The 23,732-nt window shown below is 34.6% G+C and overlaps 1 protein-coding gene across 1 annotated transcript in view; it reads right to left on the bottom strand.

Annotated features, from left to right (window-relative positions):
- LOC134241150 (uncharacterized) overlaps positions 1–23,155 on the bottom strand; it is a gene marked incomplete at its 3' end in the record, with an annotated part of 115,081 nt that extends 91,926 nt beyond the window's left edge. The window contains exons 1-9 of the mRNA XM_062723235.1: positions 22,991–23,155; positions 9,743–9,833; positions 8,702–8,735; positions 6,426–6,558; positions 4,525–4,585; positions 4,063–4,169; positions 3,421–3,503; positions 1,513–1,571; positions 1,257–1,378 (exon numbers count right to left, since the gene is read on the bottom strand). Of these exons, the coding sequence (XP_062579219.1) occupies positions 1,257–1,378; positions 1,513–1,571; positions 3,421–3,503; positions 4,063–4,169; positions 4,525–4,585; positions 6,426–6,558; positions 8,702–8,735; positions 9,743–9,833; positions 22,991–23,155 (855 nt within the window). The remainder of the gene's footprint in view (positions 1–1,256; positions 1,379–1,512; positions 1,572–3,420; positions 3,504–4,062; positions 4,170–4,524; positions 4,586–6,425; positions 6,559–8,701; positions 8,736–9,742; positions 9,834–22,990) is intronic.
- Between the last annotated feature and the right edge of the window lie 577 nt (positions 23,156–23,732).

Genomic DNA, 23,732 nt, shown 5'->3' with positions numbered 1-23,732 from the left:
AAACTTTAAAGTTTTACAAATTTGTAACAAACGTATATATTACGACGTTATATAACGTTAGTGCGACGTTATTATTTTCATACATCTCAGAATCACAATGTAATCAACAATTCACTGAAAATAAAACATGTTTTATCCGTATTTTTAATTGATTGACAATAAATGTTCATGTAAACATTATCATAATTTACCTGAATTCTCACACTTTTTTCAATGAAACACAGAGTCATGTTATTTGTTTTCTTGATAAACTCAAGCAGTGCTGAAAAGTTAGGACAAATCTTCAAACATAAGAAAACAAAATCTTCTAATCGGATTTGAGAGCATTTGTAAACCTATTTTACATATTTGTTATCTTCAGTAAAATGTGCCATGATTTTAAATCGAAAATGTTTTTACAAGTTACAATTAATGAATTAAAAGTATACCATGTATACTGTAGATCAGTAAATTAATTTTTGCGAGCACGCTATCTATAATAAAGTTCTCATCACAAATATTTTTACAGACAAAACAAGCTTTAATGTTTGTTTTATTTTATGATGCATACTGATGGAAATACTTTTTGCTTGTTTGTAGTTTGATACTGTAAACGTAGTAAGCTTTTTACGTCGAATCCTATTGCGACGTCAGCAAACCCCGCGATCTACCTTAAGAAATGTAGGTATGAAGGATAAATGATACTAAAATCAAACTAACAAATAAACGAAATTATGCTTTAATTTTATAAAACAGTTTGAATAAGCTTTTTTGTTAAATATATACATTTATCACCTTTGGATATGGTGAGCACAAAATGCATTCGGAACAGAGTTGTCTAAAACCATCAATTTAGTCAGTAAAAAAACAGTTGAATTCTTTCTGGATCAATAACTTATAAGAAAACATTGGCTGCTTGGAAAATCAAGTGTGAAGCATATCATGAAAGATGGGAACTGTGTGAAATTAAATTCACAAAAGCAACATAGATGGTTGAATGGTGATGACAGTCAATCAAATTTATTAAGCATTTTATATTTGCATCTGTGAGTGAAGAGTCTCAATCCTAAGAAGGGGTTTTTGTAAGAGCAATGGATGATAGAAATGATAGGGGCATTTTGATGCAGTTACTTACCTTTCTAAGTGTAAAAATAAGACTAGTACATTTATCTGATCTGACAAAAGTGTACAGTCCAATTCTATGACTTTGCATTAATATGTGAATTACACTTCATATTAATCCTTTCATAGATGACCCAACTTGAGAATACACTTACAGAGCCAACATGTATTGGGGCTTTCAGAAGTTTTTCACTTGGCTTCAACCATTGTTTTTTGTCTAACTGTCTTGTAAGGAAACTAAGCTTGCCTTGACTGGTGTAGGACATTGTTGGATACTCTACAATAAAAATACATTAAGAAAAAAGTGTTGTTATCTAACATGTGATACTTTACTAAATTTTAGAAAAAAATTTTGAAACATGCCTTGTGTTACAACATTTCTAAACATGCACATAAAAATTTACAAATTACCTTCTTTACTGAAGTCATTTACAGCCTTTACTTTCCTCATGCCATGATATGGATCAAATCTTAAAGTAAAACAGTGCAGACAAACCTGAATACCGAGAGACCTTCTAAATGAGAAAGGAGCAAGAGGCCTATAACCCACTTTTCTGGCCTAGTGATTTTTAGATTATTAAAAGATGCCATTAATTTTTTTCTCTCATTAATAACAAGAGGCCCAGGGGCCACAACGCTCACCTGAGCACATCGGCTAGGAAAAAGCACATATCAGTTCATAACTGAAAGTTTACTGAAGGGGGAGGGGGGGGGGGGGGGGCTAGAATTTTAACCCCCCAGGGGGTCATGATTTGAACAAACTAGAATCTACACTACCTGAGGATGATTCCATATAAATATCACTAACCATGGATTTGAAGTACTTGAAAAGAAGATTTTAAAAGGTTTCCCAATATATCCCTATGTAAAACTTTGGTCGGCCATTTTGGCCCCACCCTAGCCCCGGGGGTCATGATTTGAACAAACTTGAATCTACACTACCTGAGGATGATTCCATATGAGTTTCATCTTTCCTGGCCCAGTGGTTCTTGAGAAGAAGATTTTTAAAATAATTTCCTATATATTCAAATGTAAAACTTTGATCGGCCATTGTGGCCCCACCCTAGCTCCGGGGGTCATGATTTGAACAAACTTGAATCTACACTACCTGAGGATGATTCCATATGAGTTTCATCTTTCCTGGCCCAGCGGTTCTTGAGAAGAAGATTTTTTAAGATTTTACCTATATATTCCTATGAAAAAATTTGGTCGACCATTTTGGCCCCATCCTAGCCCAGGGGGTCATGATTTGAACAAACATGAATCTACACTACCTGAGGATGATTCCACATGAGTTTCCTTTTTCCTGGCCCAGTGGTTCTTGAGAAGAAGATTTTTTAAGATTTTTCCTATATACTCCTATGTAAAACTTTGGTCGGCCATTTTGGCCCCACCCTAGCTCCGGGGGTCATGATTTGAACAAATTTGAATCTACACTACCTGAGGATGATTCCACATGAGTTTCATCTTTCCTGGCCCAGTGGTTCTTGAGAAGAAGATTTTTTAAGATTTTTCCTATATATTCCTATGTAAAACTTTGATCGGCCATTTTGGCCCCACCCTAGCCCCAGGGGTCATGATTTGAACAAACTTGAATCTACACTACCTGAGGATGATTCCACATGAGTTTCATCTTTCCTGGCCCAGTGGTTCTTGAAAAGAAGATTTTTAAAGATTTTTCCTATATATTCCTATGTAAAACTTTGGTCGGCCATTGTGGCCCCACCCTAGCCCCGGGGGTCATGATTTGAACAAACTTGAATCTGCACTACCTGAGGATAATTCCACATGAGTTTCATCTTTCCTGGCCAAGTGGTTCTTGAGAAGAAGATTTTTTAAAAATGCCATTAAATTTTCACTAATTCATAATTATCTCCCCTTGGAAGAGAAAGTGGCCCTTCATTTGAACAAATTTGAATCCCCTTCACCTAAGGATACTTTGTGCCAAGTTTGGTTGAAATTGGCCCCGTGGTTCTTGAGAAGAAGTCAAAAATGTGAAAAGTTAACGACGACAACGACGACGACAACGCCGACAACGACAACGACAGACAACGGACAAATTTTGATCAGAAAAGCTCACTTGAGCCTTCGGCTCAGGTGAGCTAATAATATCTCTCCTTGAAGTAAGATGTGGCCCTTCCTTTGAATAAATTTGAATCCCTTCCCCTAGGCCTCCCCAAAAATTATGTTGTATATACTTCTATATGTCTTAAATGTTCACGATTGTTTGTGTTTAAAACTTCTTTTACAGCTACTGTAGGTAAAAATGGCAGTTTCAACTGCATTAGTTTAAAATGAGCTTTCTCTCTCTCTCTTTACCCTGGAGGTGTTTTCGGAGAGGTAAAGTTTTCTTCAATAAGCACACTGTGAATGGTTTCAAGGTAGTCTTGGTAGATCATAGTCTGAAAATGATAAGATTGCAGAAGTGATCACTATCGTGAAAGCTCAACTCTATAAATGTCTTCTGTTGTTTAAACTAAATCAGTGAATATATAACTGTCAATTGAGAAAATTATGTATAAATTATATAACAATCAAATTAGTAATTTTTCTGAAATTTGAATTTACGCATTAAACTGCAAGAAGGTGAAAGTCCAACAGTCATATTTTGACCGATTAAGTGTATCTTTACTTAGACACATCTGACTGATAGAAAATAAGTCGCATATATACAAATTTTGTCACTCCAACTCACACAAAGAGGTCATGAATTGAACAAAACTTACACATGAACACTGTCATATTAATTTGTCAAACTGAATCAAAACAGGGGTTGAATATGGGAATATGCTAGAGAGACAATTCTGAGGTGGTTGAGTGAGAATATCTGTGATATTCTCATTCAACCAGCTCAGAATCAGTACATCTTTTGTATTTTCAAGTCTCAGATTGATTGAGGATAATAATCATTCTACATACGTAAATCTTAACAACTTCATTTTTTTTCTATAACCATTTTACCTTATGAAATGATGCCTTTGCATTCTTTACTGGGTGCTGGAGTCTTGTCTTTTTGAACTTTAAACCTTCTTTTACTGGGGAAACCATGTATGTAGCATTATGTTCTCCTAGAATTAAATAAGAAGATTCCTTGTTAATCAGGCATTTAACACATCACGCTGAGTAATAAAAAATATTCACAATCTAACAATAATCTGTTCTTCCTTACATCACTGTCTATCGATTACTTCTTGCCAAGTTCTTGGAGTAGATTTTTAAAAACTTTATTTGGGGAGGTGAGGGGGCTTGAGGAAAAGATTTTGGTTTTAGCTAGGATATATGATTTCAATAAATGTTAACCATCAATAAAATTAGTAGCTCAACAGTATGCTAAAGATTTGGGGATCATTTTCATTGAATTTATAACATCATATTTTGTTATCATGATCATGTATCATTCTTTCTTTGTACATGAGGACAAACCTTCAGTTCCATTCTCAAAAATATGGTAAGTAAAACCACCACTGCTTCTATTTCCAGGAATCTGAAAAAGGACAATGTATAAATTGAACAACAAAACTTTATAGAACCTGAAAAAATATGAGCTTAAAATGTTAGAATATGTGTCTATAAATAAAATGATATAACCCAAATTGCAGTTTTGCAGTTATTTTATTTATATGCCATAAAATGGAGAAGGTACAGTTTTCCCTTACAAAAATATTAGTGTCTTGTGTTTTCGACCTAAATATAGTATCAACGCCAATGCAGTTTTGGCTATAAATATCCAATGGATATTCCAAACAATAAAAATACGATTGTCTGTCCTTCAAAAACACATTGAACAGGTTGCATATTTTGGTTGCAAATACATTTATTTGTTGGTTGAATCCATCTGTCAGTAGCTATGCATTTCCAAAAAAAAAACAAGAGACCCAGGGGCCACAGCGCTCACCTGAGCACATTGGCTAGGAAAAAGCACATATCAGATCAGAACTGAAAGTTTACTGGGGGGGGGGGGGGGGGGGGCTTGAATTTTAACCCCCAAGGGGTTCATGATTTGAACAAACTAGAATCTACACTACCTGAAGATGATTCCATATCAATACATGTATCACTATTCATAGCTTTGAAGTACTTGAAAAGATGATTTTAAAAGGTTTCCCTATAAATCCCTATGTAAAACTTTGGTCGGCCATTTTGGCCCCACCCTAGCCCCGGGGGTCATGATTTGAACAAACTTGAATCTACACTACCTGAGGATGATTCCACATGAGTTTCATCTTTCCTAGCCCAGTGGTTCTTGAGAAGAAGATTTTTAAAGATTTTTCCTATATATTCCTATGTAAAACTTGGGTCAGCCATGTTGGCCCCACCCTAGCCCCAGGGGTCATGATTTGAACAAACTTGAATCTACACTACCTGAGGATGATTCCACATGAGTTTCATCTTTCCTGGCCCTGTGGTTCTAAAGAAGAAGATTTTTTAAAAATGCCATTAATATTTCTCTAATTCATAATTATCTCCCCTTGGAAAAGGGCGTGGCCCTTCATTTGAACAAACTTGAATCCCCTTTACCCAAGGATGCTTTGTGGCAAGTTTGGTTGAAATTGGCCCGGCGGTTCTTGAGAAGAAGTCAAAAATGTGAAAAGTTTACGGACAGACAGACAGACGGACGGACAGACAGACGGACGCCGGACAAAATGTGATCAGAAAAGCTCACTTGGAAGGCTCAGGTGAGCTAAAAATCAATGAAATTACGTTGCATTTTATAGTAAAAATCTGTAAGAAAGTGCTCATATTTAAGGTAGAAAAAAAAAGTTTGATCCACCCATTCATTTCAATATTCATGCATCTCTTTGACAGTGATCTTAATTTTCTTTCAGAAAAATTTCATTAAAAATTTTTGTAATTAATCGATTACGGCTTTGATTAATCAACAGATAAAATGTGCATTAGTAAAAAGACTAGAATTTCTGACATCAGACTAAAATCATCAGGGAAAATCAGTTGAATTAATTATTTTGGGTATTTTCACTACAGTTGTGCTTCAAAGGTATTTTTTCAAGTGTAGCAACCGAAAATAATGTTCTTCTAATGAGTCTATCATCTATTTTTCTGATGACATGCCAGTTGCAACATATTTTTTGTCATTCAGCATTCATTTCTGAAGAAGAAAAAAAATTGCACTATTTTTTGTTACTTCAATTACATGAAGGAAATATTCTTACTCATCCCATAGTTCATGAGAACTTAAACTTTTTTTTCTATATTTCATTTGCAAAGCATCTTCAGGAAATATATTTGGAAATGTACATGTTTATAGAAAAAGCTCAAGATAAGATTTGCCTAAGAATTTAAAAACAGTGTTATTATTCTTGTACCTCTCCAAATTCGTGTAGTTTGGCAGCAAATAACGAAGCAAGACCTTTCTTTGTGGCCACCACTTCGTCTTCTTCTCCGTGTGGGTGATACACATGGTCCACCACTCCTCGTGTAGATATCACGAAAGAAAACCTGTTTGGTTGACATATGTACAATTATGTTTCCACAAATAAATAAAATGTTTCGTTCTTTAAAAGATTTCGCGAAAAAAAAAAAATGATTCAAACGAAGTTTCCCACCAAACGACAGGAGTCTGTTTTATTTGCACGTCGATCCCGATGCGAAGCAGGATGTCCATCTTGACAATCTCTCGCCTGAAAGCGTATTGATATTTACGCTTCGCTGCAAAAGTGACTGGCTACAACAAGTGGACCGATTACTCCGGGTAGAGTTCGCATCTTTAGGACTATTTTTAAATAATAGCATGAGGTATTGGGGGGGATCCAGGAATTTTGGTTTAGGGGTGTATTTTTTTCAGAGGCAAGGCATCTGGGGGTTCATTTTATTTCCTGTCTGTATGACCTTTCACCCTGACCTCATAGCCATCCACCCGTGCCGGTGCACGCTTACCACGTCAGTCGAGTCTTACCAGTCAAACCATTTTTTTTGTTTACCTGTACCTATATTTGTTGGCTTGCATGTACCTGTGTTTATCCACCATGCAAACCTCGTCGTCACCTTCCCGCTATCGTCACCCCCGCTATCAAAACACACTTCACACCTATTGTTCATACCTAATTATCAAATGTGTGCAAAACGGGAACACACCGTCATGACCTTATACTAAAGTAGGCGACATTTCCAAAGTAAAATCCCCCTAATTTTCTTACGTTGGCTTCGTCGGTAGGAAATAGTAAAATCCCCTAATTTTACTACATGTCACAAAGATTATCATCTTTAAAGTTCTTTTTCTTTCTTTCTTTTTTTTTTTTTTTTGTATCAAAAACTATGGTAACTATGTGTCTTAAAAATAGATGATTAAGGATATCGTCGATGATCTGATAATATTGACTGATTGAAAAATAAAATTCATGTAATTCGGATTTTCCAAGAGTGGCAAAATGTTGTTTTTATTACATTATCTCTTTCAATTTTCAACCTTTAAGGTACTTGTTTTATGATTTTTTTTTTTATAGGTATACACGTCTAACATAATTTTTGGAGAGGGTGCGCCCAGGTCCCTCTAGATCCACAAATTAATAACACGGTACTTGAATATGCGAATGGATTGAAGGTTTTGTCTAAAATTAAGGATCTATGATTGCAGGTAGATTTTTGTATGCCAGTGACATCACCGTGCCATGCCTTGTTCAATCCTAATCCACCCGATAATGGTTTTTCAGTTTTCCACAAATATATAATTCCTATTATTAATATTTTCATTCCATTCCAAAGACATCAAATATTTTTTTTGTCTTCAGGACAGATGAAACTAACAATTTTTTGTCGAAAATTAATGAGTAAAATGAATAAATTTAACCGCGTAGTTTTTGAATATTTATTCAAATTCTCACAAAAATGGGATTTGAAAAGAAAAAATACTTGTATAGGTTAAGGATTTCAATCCCTAATGGGACCAAATTCTCTACCCTTATATGTCCGTCAAGTACACAATACTCTGATATTATCTTAAAGCATTTTATAGTGGAAAAGGATTGCCCACGAGAAATTTTCAAAAAGTTCATTGCATTGAAGTCTATGGGGAAAAGCGTTTTTTCAAAATAGAAATTCAAATAATTTGAATATCAATAAATCCTGTGGTGGAAAGATGCATTGAAATATTAAAAATATAATGATAATTGAAAATATTTTTTTTACCAGCTAAATTTTTTTAAATTGATTTTTTTTATTAATTAAAAAAGGGGAGATAACTCTTACCAAAATTCAAGGTCATGAATTAGGACACATCCCACTAAACATACTTATAGTAATAAATGGAAATTATGTCTAAATAAACTGAGTATTCAATGCCTTCATATCTGTTATGTATTTAATTTCATTGAATTTCTTCCTATTAGGGATTGAATACCTTAATAAGAATGGTTTCAGAGAGGTAGAATTTTGAACATCATAGAAGGTTTACAATTTACTTTATATGCTAGATTTTTTTTACATCATTTTCAATGAAATAAGACCAAAAAATATATACCAATCCAGGCATCCATTTTTTGTTAAGTTAAAGAATGTGTACAGTACTCAGACTTTTAAGAAAAATACGTTTTGACGAGAAATTTGAATTTTACCAAATAAGAAACTTTTGCGTTAAACTCCTTACCATTTTGAAAAGTCATTGTCGATGCCCTTGGTATCTAAAAAAAAAAAATCAAAAGTCAATGCAATTGATACTATAAGTGAACAGATAATTTGATATGATAATAATATTATTATATTATACTATTATGTATAGACGGCACACTATTGTCGTTTACTGATTTTTATTTGAAAATTAAAATAAGTAAATGGCTATATATGTAGGACTCCAAAGTGCGATGGAACTCCAAAGTCCGATGGTCACGCCAAAGTCCGATGGTCTGCGCCAAGCCTCGATGGTCTGACACGCCAAAATCCGACGGTTCGGAACACAATTAACGTTTATGACGTCATAGTAGCACTGCGTCCAAACCTCAATGCCGCAACATGCAAAGGTCTTTAGAATAAGTATAAATAAATGCGAAAACTAACCCTTATCTCTCAGGCAGATGCGAGACTAACGCCCGAAAAGTGTGTTTTAGCAATAACCTAATTATCTTGAGTTGGGGCAAGACTAACCCTTATCACTCGACTTGTGTGCGAGAACTAACCCTAATTCACTCGGGTTGTGCAATGCAAGGACTAACCCTAATCAATCGAGTGGTGTGCGAGTACTAACCCTAATATTTCTGGAATGTGCAAGCAATACTAGTAAACAAAATCAATAATAAAAATTTTATTCGAGTACGAATTCAGAAATAATTGCCTTTGAATGCAGGACAACGGCGTCAAGGATTGACGTCGGATTATTGTGATGTCATAATCGTTGATTGTCATCCGCACCATCGGACTTTGGCGTGTCAGACCATCGCACTTTAGCGTCGCGCGTCTCATAGGAAACGATCCATCGGACTTTGGCGTGACCATCTGACTTTGGCGCCCGTAAAGACAATGAGCCATCGGGGTTTGGCGCAGACCATCGGGGTTTGGCGAGACCATCGGACTTTGGCGTCACCATCGGACTTTGGAGTCTTACATATATACTCGTGCACTTATTTTAATTTTCAAATAAAAATCAGCAAATGACACCATCAACTGCAATAATGCACATAATATAAAATCTTACTTGGATTCTCCTCTGGGGAAACATTCAAGTTGTATACTTTTAACAACAATTCCTGTCCATCGTCCAAGCTTTGAATGTTTGTATAACTGACCTGTTAAAGAGTGCAGTGTCTAAGGCGTATAATTTATGAAATAAGGTGTACATCTCAAGAGCCTTCATCATTAAAATTAATGCAAGTTTACGTACTATAAATTACTTAATTTGCGCGACACCTTATTTTCGCTAGAAAGATATTTGTAGTTTTGTACTCTTTATTAGCGAAACAAAATTTTCACGAATTGTGATCACTACGCTATATTATCTTTTTTATACGCGAGAATGGTATTTTCAGCAATCTGTCCCGCCTAATTATGCGAACAAAAATTCTCGCGAATAGAAAATAATTAATACACTGTAGTAACTGAAATGAACAGGCTGTTAATAACAAAGGAGATATATGGTATATAGGAGGTTTTTAAAACCGCCAACTTGCATAGATTGCCTAAAAGGGGAATTGAAAAAAAAGATTCAAGACGTTTGATTAGTTTCTGACTCGTTCTGAATATTCTTATTGAAAAAAAAGTAAAAATTCTGACATTTAGTTTTTGGCAGAGTTGTCGTTCGTTTCTTTCTCAGACAGTGAATACATGTATGAACGGATGGTAGAGAGTGGTACCTAGCATTGATGTCCGCAGGTTGCAATTTCATTTGGAAGGGGAAGGGGGAGGCACAGTCATATATTTTCAGTAGGGGACACTATCAACTACCAAAAAAGCAAAAAAAAAACAAAAAAAAAACAAAAAAAAACAAAAACAAATGATGTTAGTAAAACACGTATGCCCCTTCCCCAAATACTAGTAATTTGAATTTTTTTAAGTCTAAGGGACATAACTCTGTCAAAAATGGCTCACACAGAACAGAACTTAACGTACCTGGTAGATATTTTTATGATAAATCTGTATACCAAATTTCATTTCAATATGTGCAACCTCTGCAATGAAAATGAACATAAACTGCAAATAATTGGAATTTTTCTAAGTCCAAGGGGCAAAGCTATGTTCAGAATGGTATGATCATACCAAAAACAGAACTTGACCTAGATATTCTTATAAAAAATCTGTATACCAAATTTCATTGAAATATCTACAACCTCTGCGAAGTAAATGAACGGAAACTGATGGTGGAACGACAGACTGACCGACCGACAGACAGAAGCAAAGCAATATGCCCCCCCCCCTTCTACGTAAGGGGGGGGGGGGCAAAAAAAAGTCATCAGGCGTTTTAATTGAGGGGGCACAAGCGAACAGTAGTAAAGTTTTCTATAGCATTACTACATGTTTTTGGGAGTACTCAGTACTCTGAATGACATGTCTATTTATAATTCAGTCTGTATTATTATATACAATCATTGACATTTCTAATTCCCAAAGATTGACCATGGGTCCATTAAAAACTCTTAATATGCATGTACGACGTGCATGTGTACATTGTTTAGCAAATTAGAAGTGTATGTGTGTGTCCGGCGAGTAGGGACATGGAGGATGGGGTGTGGTGCTTACCTCTTATGATGATCATTGTATTTCTATGCACAATCAGAAATCATCCATGCATTTAGAGAGAGAGGGAAAGAGAGAGAGAGAATATTTCATTTGCATGTGATTTGTAAAGCGCTATGGAGTCAATATTGCCAATAACTCCCTCTCCGCTATAAATTTACACATATCAGTACAATTTAATTGTTTAAAATTCACTGCATGTATCTATCATAAAGCACACTGATCACCCCCCCCCCCTCTTCACGCACGATTCTAATTTTGCAACAACTATGTGATCAATATATTATAAAATCCGATCTAATCTAAGAACTAGCATAAGTTTATTTTTCCTTTTGTTTTTCTTTTCTTACCATCTCTTTTATTCACCCCTTACTCTGAAATTATTCTCAAACTGACTGATCAAAAGGTGTATTATTACATTTTGCTTTTTTTTCTTTTGCTTAATCTCGACGCGAAATGTAACAGCGAAAAATATAATCATTCAAAAATCGCATTATTACAGTTTACGTAATTATATTTTGCGTTGATCTCGATGCAAAATGTAATAACTCAAAATGTAATTATCCTTAAATATTTACATTTCCAATGTCTTTGTCCGAGATAAAATTACAAATTGTAAATGCACTTTATTTCCCCATCAATGAATTGGCGCGCTTCAAAAAAAAAAAAAAAAAAAAAAAAAAAAAAAAAACACGTGCAGCGCGGGACAAACAGCTAGACAGAAGCAGGGCTTGGATTGGCGGAATCAAAGCATGTAAATATAAGGAATAACTGTCAGATTTTTCAATTTCATGAAGATGATCAATCGATTGGCTTGCGTGATAATTTCATACATAAACGCCTTCGGCGTTTATGCAAATTATCACGCAAGCCAATCGATTGATCACATCATGAAATCGAAAAATAAGACAGTTATTCCTTAAATGTTTTTTGTTACAGTTTGCGTTATTACATTGTGCATTGACCTCGACGTAAAATGTAATAACACAAAATGCAATAATCCAAGTTTATTACATTTTGCGTTGTAACAAGGCGTCTCCATATGAGTTAAACATTCTCGAGAGGGACTTAAAACAACAGCCAAAACATCGGTCCAAAAGTAAATTACTCGTCTTTCGTTTCGCACTGGACATAACCCACAAACAAACACATTTACACGGTTGCGAAACTATATCCCCTCATTATTATATTTAATTTTATAATTAAAGTAATAAATTTTGACTACGTATCTAATGAAATGTCTGTCAATTTTAAAATAGTGGTTTTTTTTGGCATATTTATTCACAAGTGCATGGACACTTAAAATAATTTTTTCTATGTTATGTAAATAACTTGTACATGTATGACTTTGACCTTGAACCATGTAGAGGACGTATATAGACCGTAAATTTCGGTCCAGACCTTTGATATTTATTCCATAATAATTTTGTTTTAATTTTGAAAAATCTGAGAAAAAAGACCTAATTTGGATGTAGACATCACAGATTACACAAATAAAGACCTGAGTTATTTTTAAAACATCAGGCATAATAGAATGATTAACATTTATCTTAATGTGAAAAAACTGAAAGGAGTCCCCTCGGCATTTATACTCAACTATTCAAAAGCCTTTGAAAGTTATACACGAATGAAAGTCAAACATAATTATATAAGATTTATATAACAATCTTAGATATGAATCATGCACTTACCAAAAAACAATCTAGAAATTGACAAAATCGTTCTTCTACGCAGTTAAATTATACCAGTATTTGGAATCTTGTCAACAAGAGCTTGTCAAAAAAATTCTATGGTCAATTGTCCAAATTTTTAGCTGCGCAATTTTTAAGAACTCATGCTGTTACCAGAGATATGAGAATTCTTTTAATGGTATTTCTTTCACTAATATTGGAATAAACATGCATTTAAATGCATGGTGGGAAAAGATTAAGAAATGTATAACATCTTTGTCCTGTGTGTTTGCAAAGGGCTGAAATCCTTACAAAAACAATTTATTCTTAAACAGAATATCAACAACTATCAACTACTAAAGAATCTATATTAAAAATCTATTTGAGTATCTTTAATAACCAAAATGTACTCTAAATTTGGGAATACTAATTAAAAGCTGGAATTCTTTTCAAATATGGCTTATGCAAGCAAACACATGTCTATCCAATATCAAAACAAATAATTTTCTGCATTTAAGAGATATCATTCAGCCGAACACAACCAATCAAGGTTCTTGCTCCATGTAAGATATCAGAGATTTCATGCAATTATGATTTTGAATAAACAAAATCAATACATTTATTTAAATGCATGTTGGGAAATCCTGATACATATTTCATTTGAATTGCGCAGTTAAAATTTGTCAAGGTTTTGAAATCTTTCAAACATTTTCTTGACAGAAAAACATTCCCAGTTCTATGACAACACAAAAAGGCTATTATAGAATTGAACAGTTGTATACCATACCTATTTGCCATTCTTCAATAATATAACAATGCAAACTGTAAATTTTGCTGGGTGCACCTACACTAACATTTGGACATAGTGACAACAAATAGTTCTGTCAACCGATAGCAAAAAGTTTCAAGTGTTAAAGTTTTAATCCTGATCATTCTAATGCTGTGTAAATTTACTCGCAGGTCAAAAATGCATTTAGAGTACGATATAATTCTTTCAAAAAGTACCTGAATCCCTCCATTACCTATGTGATCATTATTGATATAATAAGTTAAATTTGTTTTTGTTTTTTTCTTGAATATTTGTGTAATTATTTTTAATTTTATTCAAAAATCATTGAAATAATTACTCAAAATTTGGTCCGACATACGACTAAAGCAATATTTCACATAAATAAATGTATAAAAAGAGCATGCTTTAAAATAACCAGTTATTGTATTTTAGTTCTCGTATGACCTAATCTTCAGCCGTTACAACTGCTTAAAGCAGTAAAGGGTTAGCTGATTTATACTAGTAAGAAAAATTAGCGAGGTGTATTCTTCAACTTTGAATATAGTGAAATACAAGACTCGTCCCTTTTGGGATTAAGAATATATTTCTAATTTAAATTACCATATCATATGTTCACTCGTATTTTGGATTAAGAAACTCACTAAAATCCTTACAAAGATACATAGCTGGTTCTAATAAATTTACTCCACACAAAAATATGAACAGCAGAGAAAATGCGGAGCACTGTGCAACAATACATTCAACAATGGATGCAAATCAGATGTAGATACTTCCGAATTCCGAGAACTTTTTGAGAACTTGAAATCACAAACTTTCATAAAAATCAATAAGATGAAAATGTACGACCTTTTTACTGTATAACGTTTTAATAACTTTATATACAACCATTCCCCATAAAGAAATTAAAGTTCCGACTGTTTGACATCACTTACACTGCTTTTTCAAAGAAAACAAGATGTGTTTGTGAAATACTATGCACCCGGCGGCAACAAAGATCGAAAAAGCTAATTTTAGCATATATATGTAGATCTCAGTCAAGGTCACAAGGTCATTTACCTTGGTGTCATTTGAAAGAACTTTATTAGTAGAATGCATACAAAAAAGTCTCCACTTCCTGCGGTTTAAAACTTATGGCGAAAGTTCGAAAAAGCTATTTTTAGCATATAGGTCACAGTCAAGGTTACAAGGTATTTGATCTTGATGTCATTTGAAAGAAATTTGATAGTGGAGTATGCATACAAAATATGAAATCTCTATCTCCTATGGTTCAAAAGTTATGGCGAAAGTTTAAAAAAAAACTATTTTTGGCATATAGGTCACAGTCAAGGTCACGAGGTCATTTGAGCTTGATGTCACTTGGAAGAACTTCATTAGTGGAGTACGCATACCAAATATAAAGTCTCTATCTCTCACGATTCAAAAGTTATGGCAAATGTTAAAGTTGACAACAGACAGACAAACAGACTGGACAAAAACGATATACGCCCCGGATCTATCGATTCGGGCGCATAAAAACATTTTCATTGTACACACACGTGCTTAGAAGTTTATATTAAAAGATGCTGGAGTTTCTGATTGGATTTTGGAAACCTTTTCAAACAGTCTGTTGGAATTTCCATAGGTACTAATTGCGCCACGTTATCAGCAGACTTTTTGTATTCATATATGAGACAGAATTTATTTACCATCTTATGCATGAGAAGAAGAAAACACTAGCTGTGGCCTTCAACTCGATATTTAGATACAGTGACATTTATCAATTAACAAAAGTTATTTCAATTCATATGTCAACACGATATATCCCAGTGAGCTTGAAATATAAAGACACGACAGAGTCAGACATATCTGTTCATTCTTGGATATTTACTAGAAAAAGAACGTTAATGGTAACTTAATAACAACGCTTTACGATAAACGTGATGACTTTAAGTTATGAATCGACAACATCTTTTACATATGCAGCAATATACCCTTAGTACCTGCATTCGGGGTTTATATCTCATTTGATTCGAAACGCAAGAGAATGCGCTATGGCTATAGATGTGTTTGACGGGGAAATTTTATATTTTCGAGGTAGACTGGACAACCCATTACCTAACGGGGGCTTTAAAACTTGCTCTGACAGAAGATGTCTTCTTTGTAAGCACAGCACTGATACAGACAGTTTTAAAAGCCCTGTTACAGGCCGCAGCTACAAAATATTAGGGAATGTGTCTTGTCATAATGACAACTGCATTTATCTCATAAGTTGCAAAGTTTGCTCCAAACAGTATATTGGTGAAACAGGAGATTTCGTAGAAAAGCAGAGCGGAAAATGCGTGAAACTGACTTACCGATACACAAGCAAATCTAGAGACAATTGTGTACCGATTATTCAAACTGCTGTTGCAATCGCAGCAGGATTACTACTCCACAAAGATATTAGAAATTGGACATGACCAAAAAACAACTATATAACCTAACAAACAATCTCATGGGGAAGGTTAAGGAGACCGTCTTTCCAGCACATGACAGCAAAGAGATGTTAGCAAATAGGTTTTGTGAGTTTTTTACTGGAAAAATTGAAACGATCAGATCTGAACTTAGTAAATCTAAGCAAGTTAATGTTAGCGAGGCACTGAAGAGTGATATTCAATATGTGGATCAGAAACTTGTTGTTTTCACTGAAGCTACAAATAAGGAGATCTATGATATCTTATGAGATTGACCCAATCCCAACATCTTTACTTAAACCATTCATTGAAGAGTTGCTTCCCTTAATAACAGTAATAATAAACAAATCATTATCTGAATCTTCAGTACCGACAACCTTCAAAGAGGTTATAATTCGCCCTATTCTGAAGAAACCGGAATTTGACTGTAATGAACTGAAAAATTATAGAACAGTTTCCAACTTACCATTTATTTCAAAAATACTCGAAAAGGTAGTATAAAAAAGACTTAAGCATCATCTGGAAGTGAACAATCTACAGGAACCACTGCAGTCAGCATATCGAGCATGCCACTCTACAGAGACGGCACTCCTCCGAGTCCATCATGACATTGTATCAGCGCTTGATAAAAATTCCTGTATGGCCCTAGTGATGCTAGATTTGTCTGCTGCGTTTGATGTGATCGACCATACCATCTTACTCAGACGTCTCCTGAATGTTCTCTTTTGGGATTTCTGGGGCAGCTCTGGAATGGATCGAATCGTACTTGACACAGCGCACACAAAGAGTAGTCATTGGTGGGAGTGCTTCCGAAGATCTTGTTTTGCGGTTCGGAGTACCACAAGGCTCAGTGCTTGGACCAGGCTTGTATTTCCTTTTCTCGAAACCTATCGGTAAAATTTGTCGTGATCATGGTATGCTGTTCCACTGTTATGTAGATGACACACAAATATACCTTGTTATAAAACCGAACGAAACATGGCCAGATTTAGAAAGTCGACTAGAAACTTGTTTAGCTAACGTGATAAGCTGGATGTGCGCAAATCTAAATCTAAAACTGAACCAGGATAAAACTGAGTTTATCGTTTTTACACCAAAGAGTCAGCTTAAAAGATCTTTTACACAACAAATGGATTTTGATGGTGCTGTCATCTGTGAATCAGATTGTGTGAAGAATTTAGGAGTGTTTTTCAACAAATCACTTACCATGGAGAATCAGATTAGCGCAGTGTCCAAATCCTGTTTTTACCACCTACGAAATATTAGTCGAATTCGTCCATTCATAACAGAAGATGCTTGTAAGACTCTAGTTGTCGCTCTAGTTACATCAAGACTTGATTATGGAAATGCACTACTCTTTGGATATCACGGCTACAGAAAGTACAAAATACTGCAGCAAGGATTGTCACCCGAACTAAGAAGCATGATCATATCTCCGAAGTCCTGATATCTCTTCACTGGCTTCCAGTTAAATTTAGATCATATTATAAGATCCTTTTATACACTTTCAAAGTACTCCAGGGGACATCACCATCATACCTAAAGGAACTCATAACAGTCTATAAACCGTCAAGAACTCTACGCTCATATGACTCCAGACAACTTGTGAAACCTCGTGTTCGCACGGAGACATACGGAACGCGTCGTTTTGACCATGCAGCAGCAACTTTGTGGAATGGTTTACCGGATGCTCTCCGGTTCCAGACTTCACTTTTCGCTTTTAAACGAGATCTTAAGACTCATCTTTTTAAGATAGCATACGACGAGTATTTTTTTTATTTTGAACAAGGTATCGAGTTTTATTGTCCTCAGACTATTTCTTTGGGCAATCTGTATTGCGTGAAATTTTTAAGTTGATCTCAAGTTAATCTTACTCTAGCAGCTTATAATTTTAGCTTACTCATATGTAAGTAAAGATCTCGTACAATAATTTTAGTTTTTATGATTATTGTGTTGTATTTAACTATTTGTATATCTGAAATACTGTCTGTTCAACGCCTTAGAGTAATTTATTTTAAATAGGGCGCTATACAAATGTTATTATTATTTATTATTATTATTATTATTATCTCCGCAGGAGAGTCAATAACCACCGTTCGACCATTAGGACCAAAAACTCAATGAATCTGTTTGTGAACATTTCAACCTTGAGGGTCACAAATGGGAGGACATGACAGTAGTGGTGATTGACCATAACCCAAGGTGGACAGACGCTCAGAGAAAAAGCAAAGAATAGTTCTGGATGCACAGTTTGAAGTCATTCCACCCTAATGGTATTAACAAACTGAATGACTTCACCAGAATGAACGTAAACTAGACCAATTCCTGATGATACTAAACAAGATTGATCTCTCAATTTAGTGTAAACTCTACAGTTAATTTGCGTTACCTACTCTCGAACAACCCACATAACTATGTATTGCTTACGCCTTTGTTAATTATTTTTTCCCGATAATCAGTCCTAAAACATTTCAAAATTTAAAATAGATCATAATTCATATGTTAAAATATCCCTGCTATATCATTTTTCTTCGATTATTCTTTATCAAGTATAGTTACGCCATTTTGAGAGAATGATATAATGTACGATTTACTGATTGTCGTAATCAATTAGCATAATTATTTCGTTCAATTGTGTAAATCACACTTCACCCGAGAATACCCGGTAGACCGGACGTATTTCATAGCGGTCCGGATTTTTTTCTTTAAAGGCCGGTATACACCGATTTGTAGTATAATACAAGTATTATAATACTTTTTGTATCAAAATACTTTCTTGTACACACGCTAATACATATCTTATAAGATTGTAAATAAACTATTATTCCCACGTGTTTTCTCCTGCCATATTTCTCTCTCTGTCAAAATAATTAAAATGATAATAATAAGGTCTGCTTCTAGCATCTTTCTTGTGGTAGCTACAGCTTGATATATTCCACAAGTCCTCTTCCCTTTCCCATAAAACCACGAGTTTTTCGATATCTATACAAATCTTATAATACAATTCTTACCGTGTATACCGGCCTTAACAGTGTTCTTAAAAATTTCCAATTCAACATGTAACTAAGTATGTAAATATATAGTGTTTAGTAGTAGTGCTAGTTGTTTTTTTTGTTTCTCTTTTTCCTTTGTTCTTATGACTTTTTAACTTTTCTCTTTGTCCTGAGGAAGGGACAGGGCGTCCCGAAAATTTGACAATTGTTATTGTTCGTGTCGTTGTTTTTTTTTAGTGCTGGATATAAATTTTTAGGATATACAGTGTTGTTGGTTTTTTTAGTGGTAGTGGTGTGTATGTGTGTCGGAATGTGATGGTGGTTATTTGCCGTTTTTATCATAATAGTATGTGCATTATTATATATCGGAGATATATACTTTCCCTTAATATGCAACTCCATACTAGTTTGAACATAATAGTGATAAACAAGATTTGTTTGTAAAAACACTATGCGCCCGGCGGCAACAAAGTTTCAAAAAATATTTTTTGCATAAAGGTCACAGTCAAGGTCACAAAGTCATTGACCTTGGTGTCAGCTGAACGAACTTAATTGGTGGAGTATGCATACCAAGTTTGATGTCTCTATCTCGTATGGGTCAAAAGTTATGGCGAAAGTTCGAAAAAATCTATTTGTAGCATAAAGGTCACAGTCAAGGTCACAAGGTCATTGAACTTCGTGTCATTTGAAAGAACTTAATTAGTGGAGTAGACATATTAAAAATGAAGTCTTTATCTTTCATGGTTCAACGGTTATAGCGAAGGTTTATCTATTTTTTAAATCGAAAAATCTATTTTTAGCTTATAGGTAACAGTCAAGGTCACAAGGTCAATGACATTGATGTAATTTGAAAGAGCTTCATAAGTGGAGTATGCATACTAAATATGAAGCCTCCATCTTTCATGGTTCAGTTATTGCGAAGGTTAAAGTTGACAACAGACAGACAAACAGACAAGACAAAAACAATATACGCCTCGGATCTATCGATCCGGTTGCATTAAAAGTTATGTTCATGTATTAAGCGGTTCAGTTGCGAATACTACGAAAATTAGTGCTTTGTTTGAAGTCTGCGAAAGAGTAAAAATATATATATTTGAAAGGGGTGATGATCATGAGTACTTATTCTCCACCTGGTATATTTAATACCAAAAGTAAAAAAAAATAACCTTCAAGTTCCCCTTGGTAGTTCTCTGAAAGCAAATAGAAGGAAATACTTAGTCACTGGATAGGATGTTAATACTAGTATAGTGATTTCGTATTGCCCTCCTCCTGATTTGAGAAACAGATAAACAAATGTCAAGGAGATTCTCAAGGTTATTAGTACAAATTATCTCTGAAATCAAATTGTGGTATTATTTCATAATTCAAGATTTAATTCATTATAAAAATTCAATACTGAAGTACAAATTTCTTTTCTTACAACTTATGAATATTCAATCCACAAAAAGATCAGCCATCATTTAATACATGCTCTGATGACTATCTCTGGCGTAATGAACAAAGTACTGTGGATTTCACACTACTTTTAAGTATGCTTATTGTCATTTTCAAGAAGTGCATTTTCGTTAATTTCAGTTAGAAGTTCATTTGTCAATATCATAAAATTTTGAATACTTAAGGAATAATTACCCTAAAATTCACCAGTCAGACAATGAAATCTAATTGTTCTAAAACAGCCCATCTCTAAAACAGATGTCACCTCAAATGACAATTTGAAATGCAATAGGTTAAAATTCATTTTCATTACCGGTTCTTTATTTGAATTCTGTAAGTTATCTTCACATATCAAAAAAATTATGCTGAGAGCGATACTTGCTATATTAAACTAATACCCCAGCTTATCCTTAAAAAGGTATATGTAACTATCCTGCTTATTGCTCACACAAAATGTTTTTAAAAACTTCGCTGTATCTGAAAAATCATATGGTATGACATAATATATAGATTCACGTGGGTTTAAACGTGAGCTTAAAACTAACTTCAATGAAAACTTTTTAATTTGCATTTCGAAATTACTTTCAATATTTTCTCTAACAGATTATTTAACCTCTCTGTTCCTTACTTTTAAGATATCACTTCTCGTATTAGAAATGTAAGGTTTGAGCCGTGGATATCGGCCTGGATAGCTCAGTTGGTAGAGCACCTGACTAGAGATGCAGGGGTCCCGGGTTCGATTCCCGGTCCAGCCAAATGGCATACATTTTCTCATTTCCTGTTACAGAAACATTAACATACAGGGCCTTTGAAATACAAAAATATAACCTTAATGAAACATATGGATTTAGGAATAGTATTCAAGCTAAAAAGTCCATTAAACAAAAAAAAATTGCAGCAGAGCAAACACTGATCCCCAAAACATCAGAGGTGGGATCAGTGCCATGGAGGAGTTAACAGCCCCTGCCGATCGAACACACCCGCCGTATGCTTCTTGTCATGATCGGGAAATAGCGAAAAAATCGTCTATAATACTGTGTGTAAACAATAGCCTAAAATTAGTATGGAAAACGCCAGTCAGCATTTGACTCTAAATCAACAGCCTCAGTGGTACGAAAAAGACACCAAATTTGCTCATGGAAGTCCAATATCGTATAAAACAGCCTGCAGAAGCATTCTAAAAGAGGTGCACTTACGTGCGAAATGCCAAAAGAAAGTTGATATTGATTGATTGTATATTGTTTAACGTCCCTCTCGAGAATTTTTCACTCATAACTTGACATTATAATATTAAGCTATTATTAGTTTTTGGTTGATAACTGTAATTGTAAAAATAATTTTCACAAAACATACATCAATTGATCTTATTTCTACATAATTAATAATTAAGAATGATTTGATTTGAATTAAAATGTTTGAATAAATGTATCTCTGCACATTTAAAACGAGCTCTACAAGACTTATGTAAGGTTAATCAATTTTCAACTATATTTCCTCACTCAAGCCCAGATTTAGGTATGAAATATTTTTGTGGTTGAATCAATTAACACGATTCTGCTTTTTCTTTCCAAGAGCATATGATGGCCTAAATTGTATAAATATGATTGACTGATTGTTTTACGTCCCATTCGAGAATATTTCACTCATGTAGAGACATCACCATATACCAGTGAAGGGCTTCAAAGTTTGACCTTTACTCGGCACTCAGGGGCCTTGAGCAGCGAGGAGCCTTATTGTGCCAACACATGTCATGACACGGGGCCGCAGTTTTTAAGGTCTCATTCAAAGAACCCGCAACTCTCACTTCAAAATGCCGAGCGCATGGAAAAGAAGGAAAAGGAACAGTTGCTGCCCATTTTTTATTGCCTAAGGCCAGTCGAGGCCGCGATTCGAACTGACTCCCCCCGATCACGAAGAAAGCGTACTATCGATTGCGCTACGGTGAACAGTCAACCATTGACGAAGGAGAGATTTTTTTAAATAGGTCTAACTAATTCTAATAGATCTTGTGTATCTTCAGAAAATTATTTGCACCTCAACCTCTAAGTGCATTCTGTATTTGTTCTTTCGTTTGCATTTTGTTTAACATTTGTCCATTATTTCTTCTTTCTCAACCTAGTCTTCACATAGAAAGTGACAGTTCCTTCGCCAAGCGCTCGACACCAGAAGGGAAAGTCACCGGTCTTTCGGATGAGACTAAAAAAGTGACGCCCGTGTCACATTAGGCGATAAAAAAAATCTTCATTGCTCCATAGCTCTGTGTGCAAAGAAAATATTTTAATTTGAAGCCCTTGGCTTGCATACCGTGACGCTTATTTATGAATAAAAAAAATCTCGAATTTGACTTAAAACAACAAACAGAAACAATCTTTTATAAATTAATTTAAAACTTACCTTAGCTTTAATGATGAATTTTCCTAGGTCTTTGAAAGAAGAGTGACCTTCATAACGATAAACATATTCATAGCCAGCTTTGAAGTTCAAAAACTTGGACTCAATCCCTTGTGCTGCAAAGTAGATGGTCAATATGCAAAAAAAGGAAACTGACCAGATGCCCATCTTAGGGCCTCTGTCAGACTCAAAGTCTAGATTGTCAATATTGATTTCAGATTTTTAAACAGATTATTTCTTCTGCACTGTTCGTGCATGTATGAAACGGGCACCTATTTGAAGGAATTTTAAATGTTTAAATGTATACCTTAGCTTGCTTAGAGGTTTCGAGCATATGGATGGTATTTCGAAATAGTCTAGAAATATCTTTTTGGATATTCTCTCTTATTTTCAAGACCCTATTTCTTCTTGAAACCATAATTTACAGTGAAGTTAATGTATCTGTTAAACAATCTTTGAAAGATTAATACTTCTAAATGTATACTTTTTATATTTATATTTTCAAATCTTTCAGTCGCCAAATTACGAAAGCGTAGAGAGCTTCCTGGACGGAAAACTCGGGGTCGATTCTAGTTTGCCGTGCCGAGTCAAACATTAGACATACAATAGAAGCGATAGTCACAGGTCCTACAGATGATACCTTAAAAGCCGAGGTCTCGTGTCACGTTTGCCTCATTGCTAAACGCCCATGAGTGCCGAATATGTCTAATTTTGACCTTTTCAAGACAAGCTTTTCAAGGCATGT

Source organism: Saccostrea cucullata, unplaced genomic scaffold, assembly GCF_032062105.1.
Source record: "Saccostrea cucullata isolate Sc308-1 unplaced genomic scaffold, CSIRO_AGI_Scuc_v1 ctg2216, whole genome shotgun sequence".
NCBI classification, from domain to species: domain Eukaryota; kingdom Metazoa; phylum Mollusca; class Bivalvia; order Ostreida; family Ostreidae; genus Saccostrea; species Saccostrea cuccullata.
The sequence above is the reverse complement of the archived record's forward strand: the minus strand, read 5'-3'. Positions and strand labels throughout refer to the sequence as shown.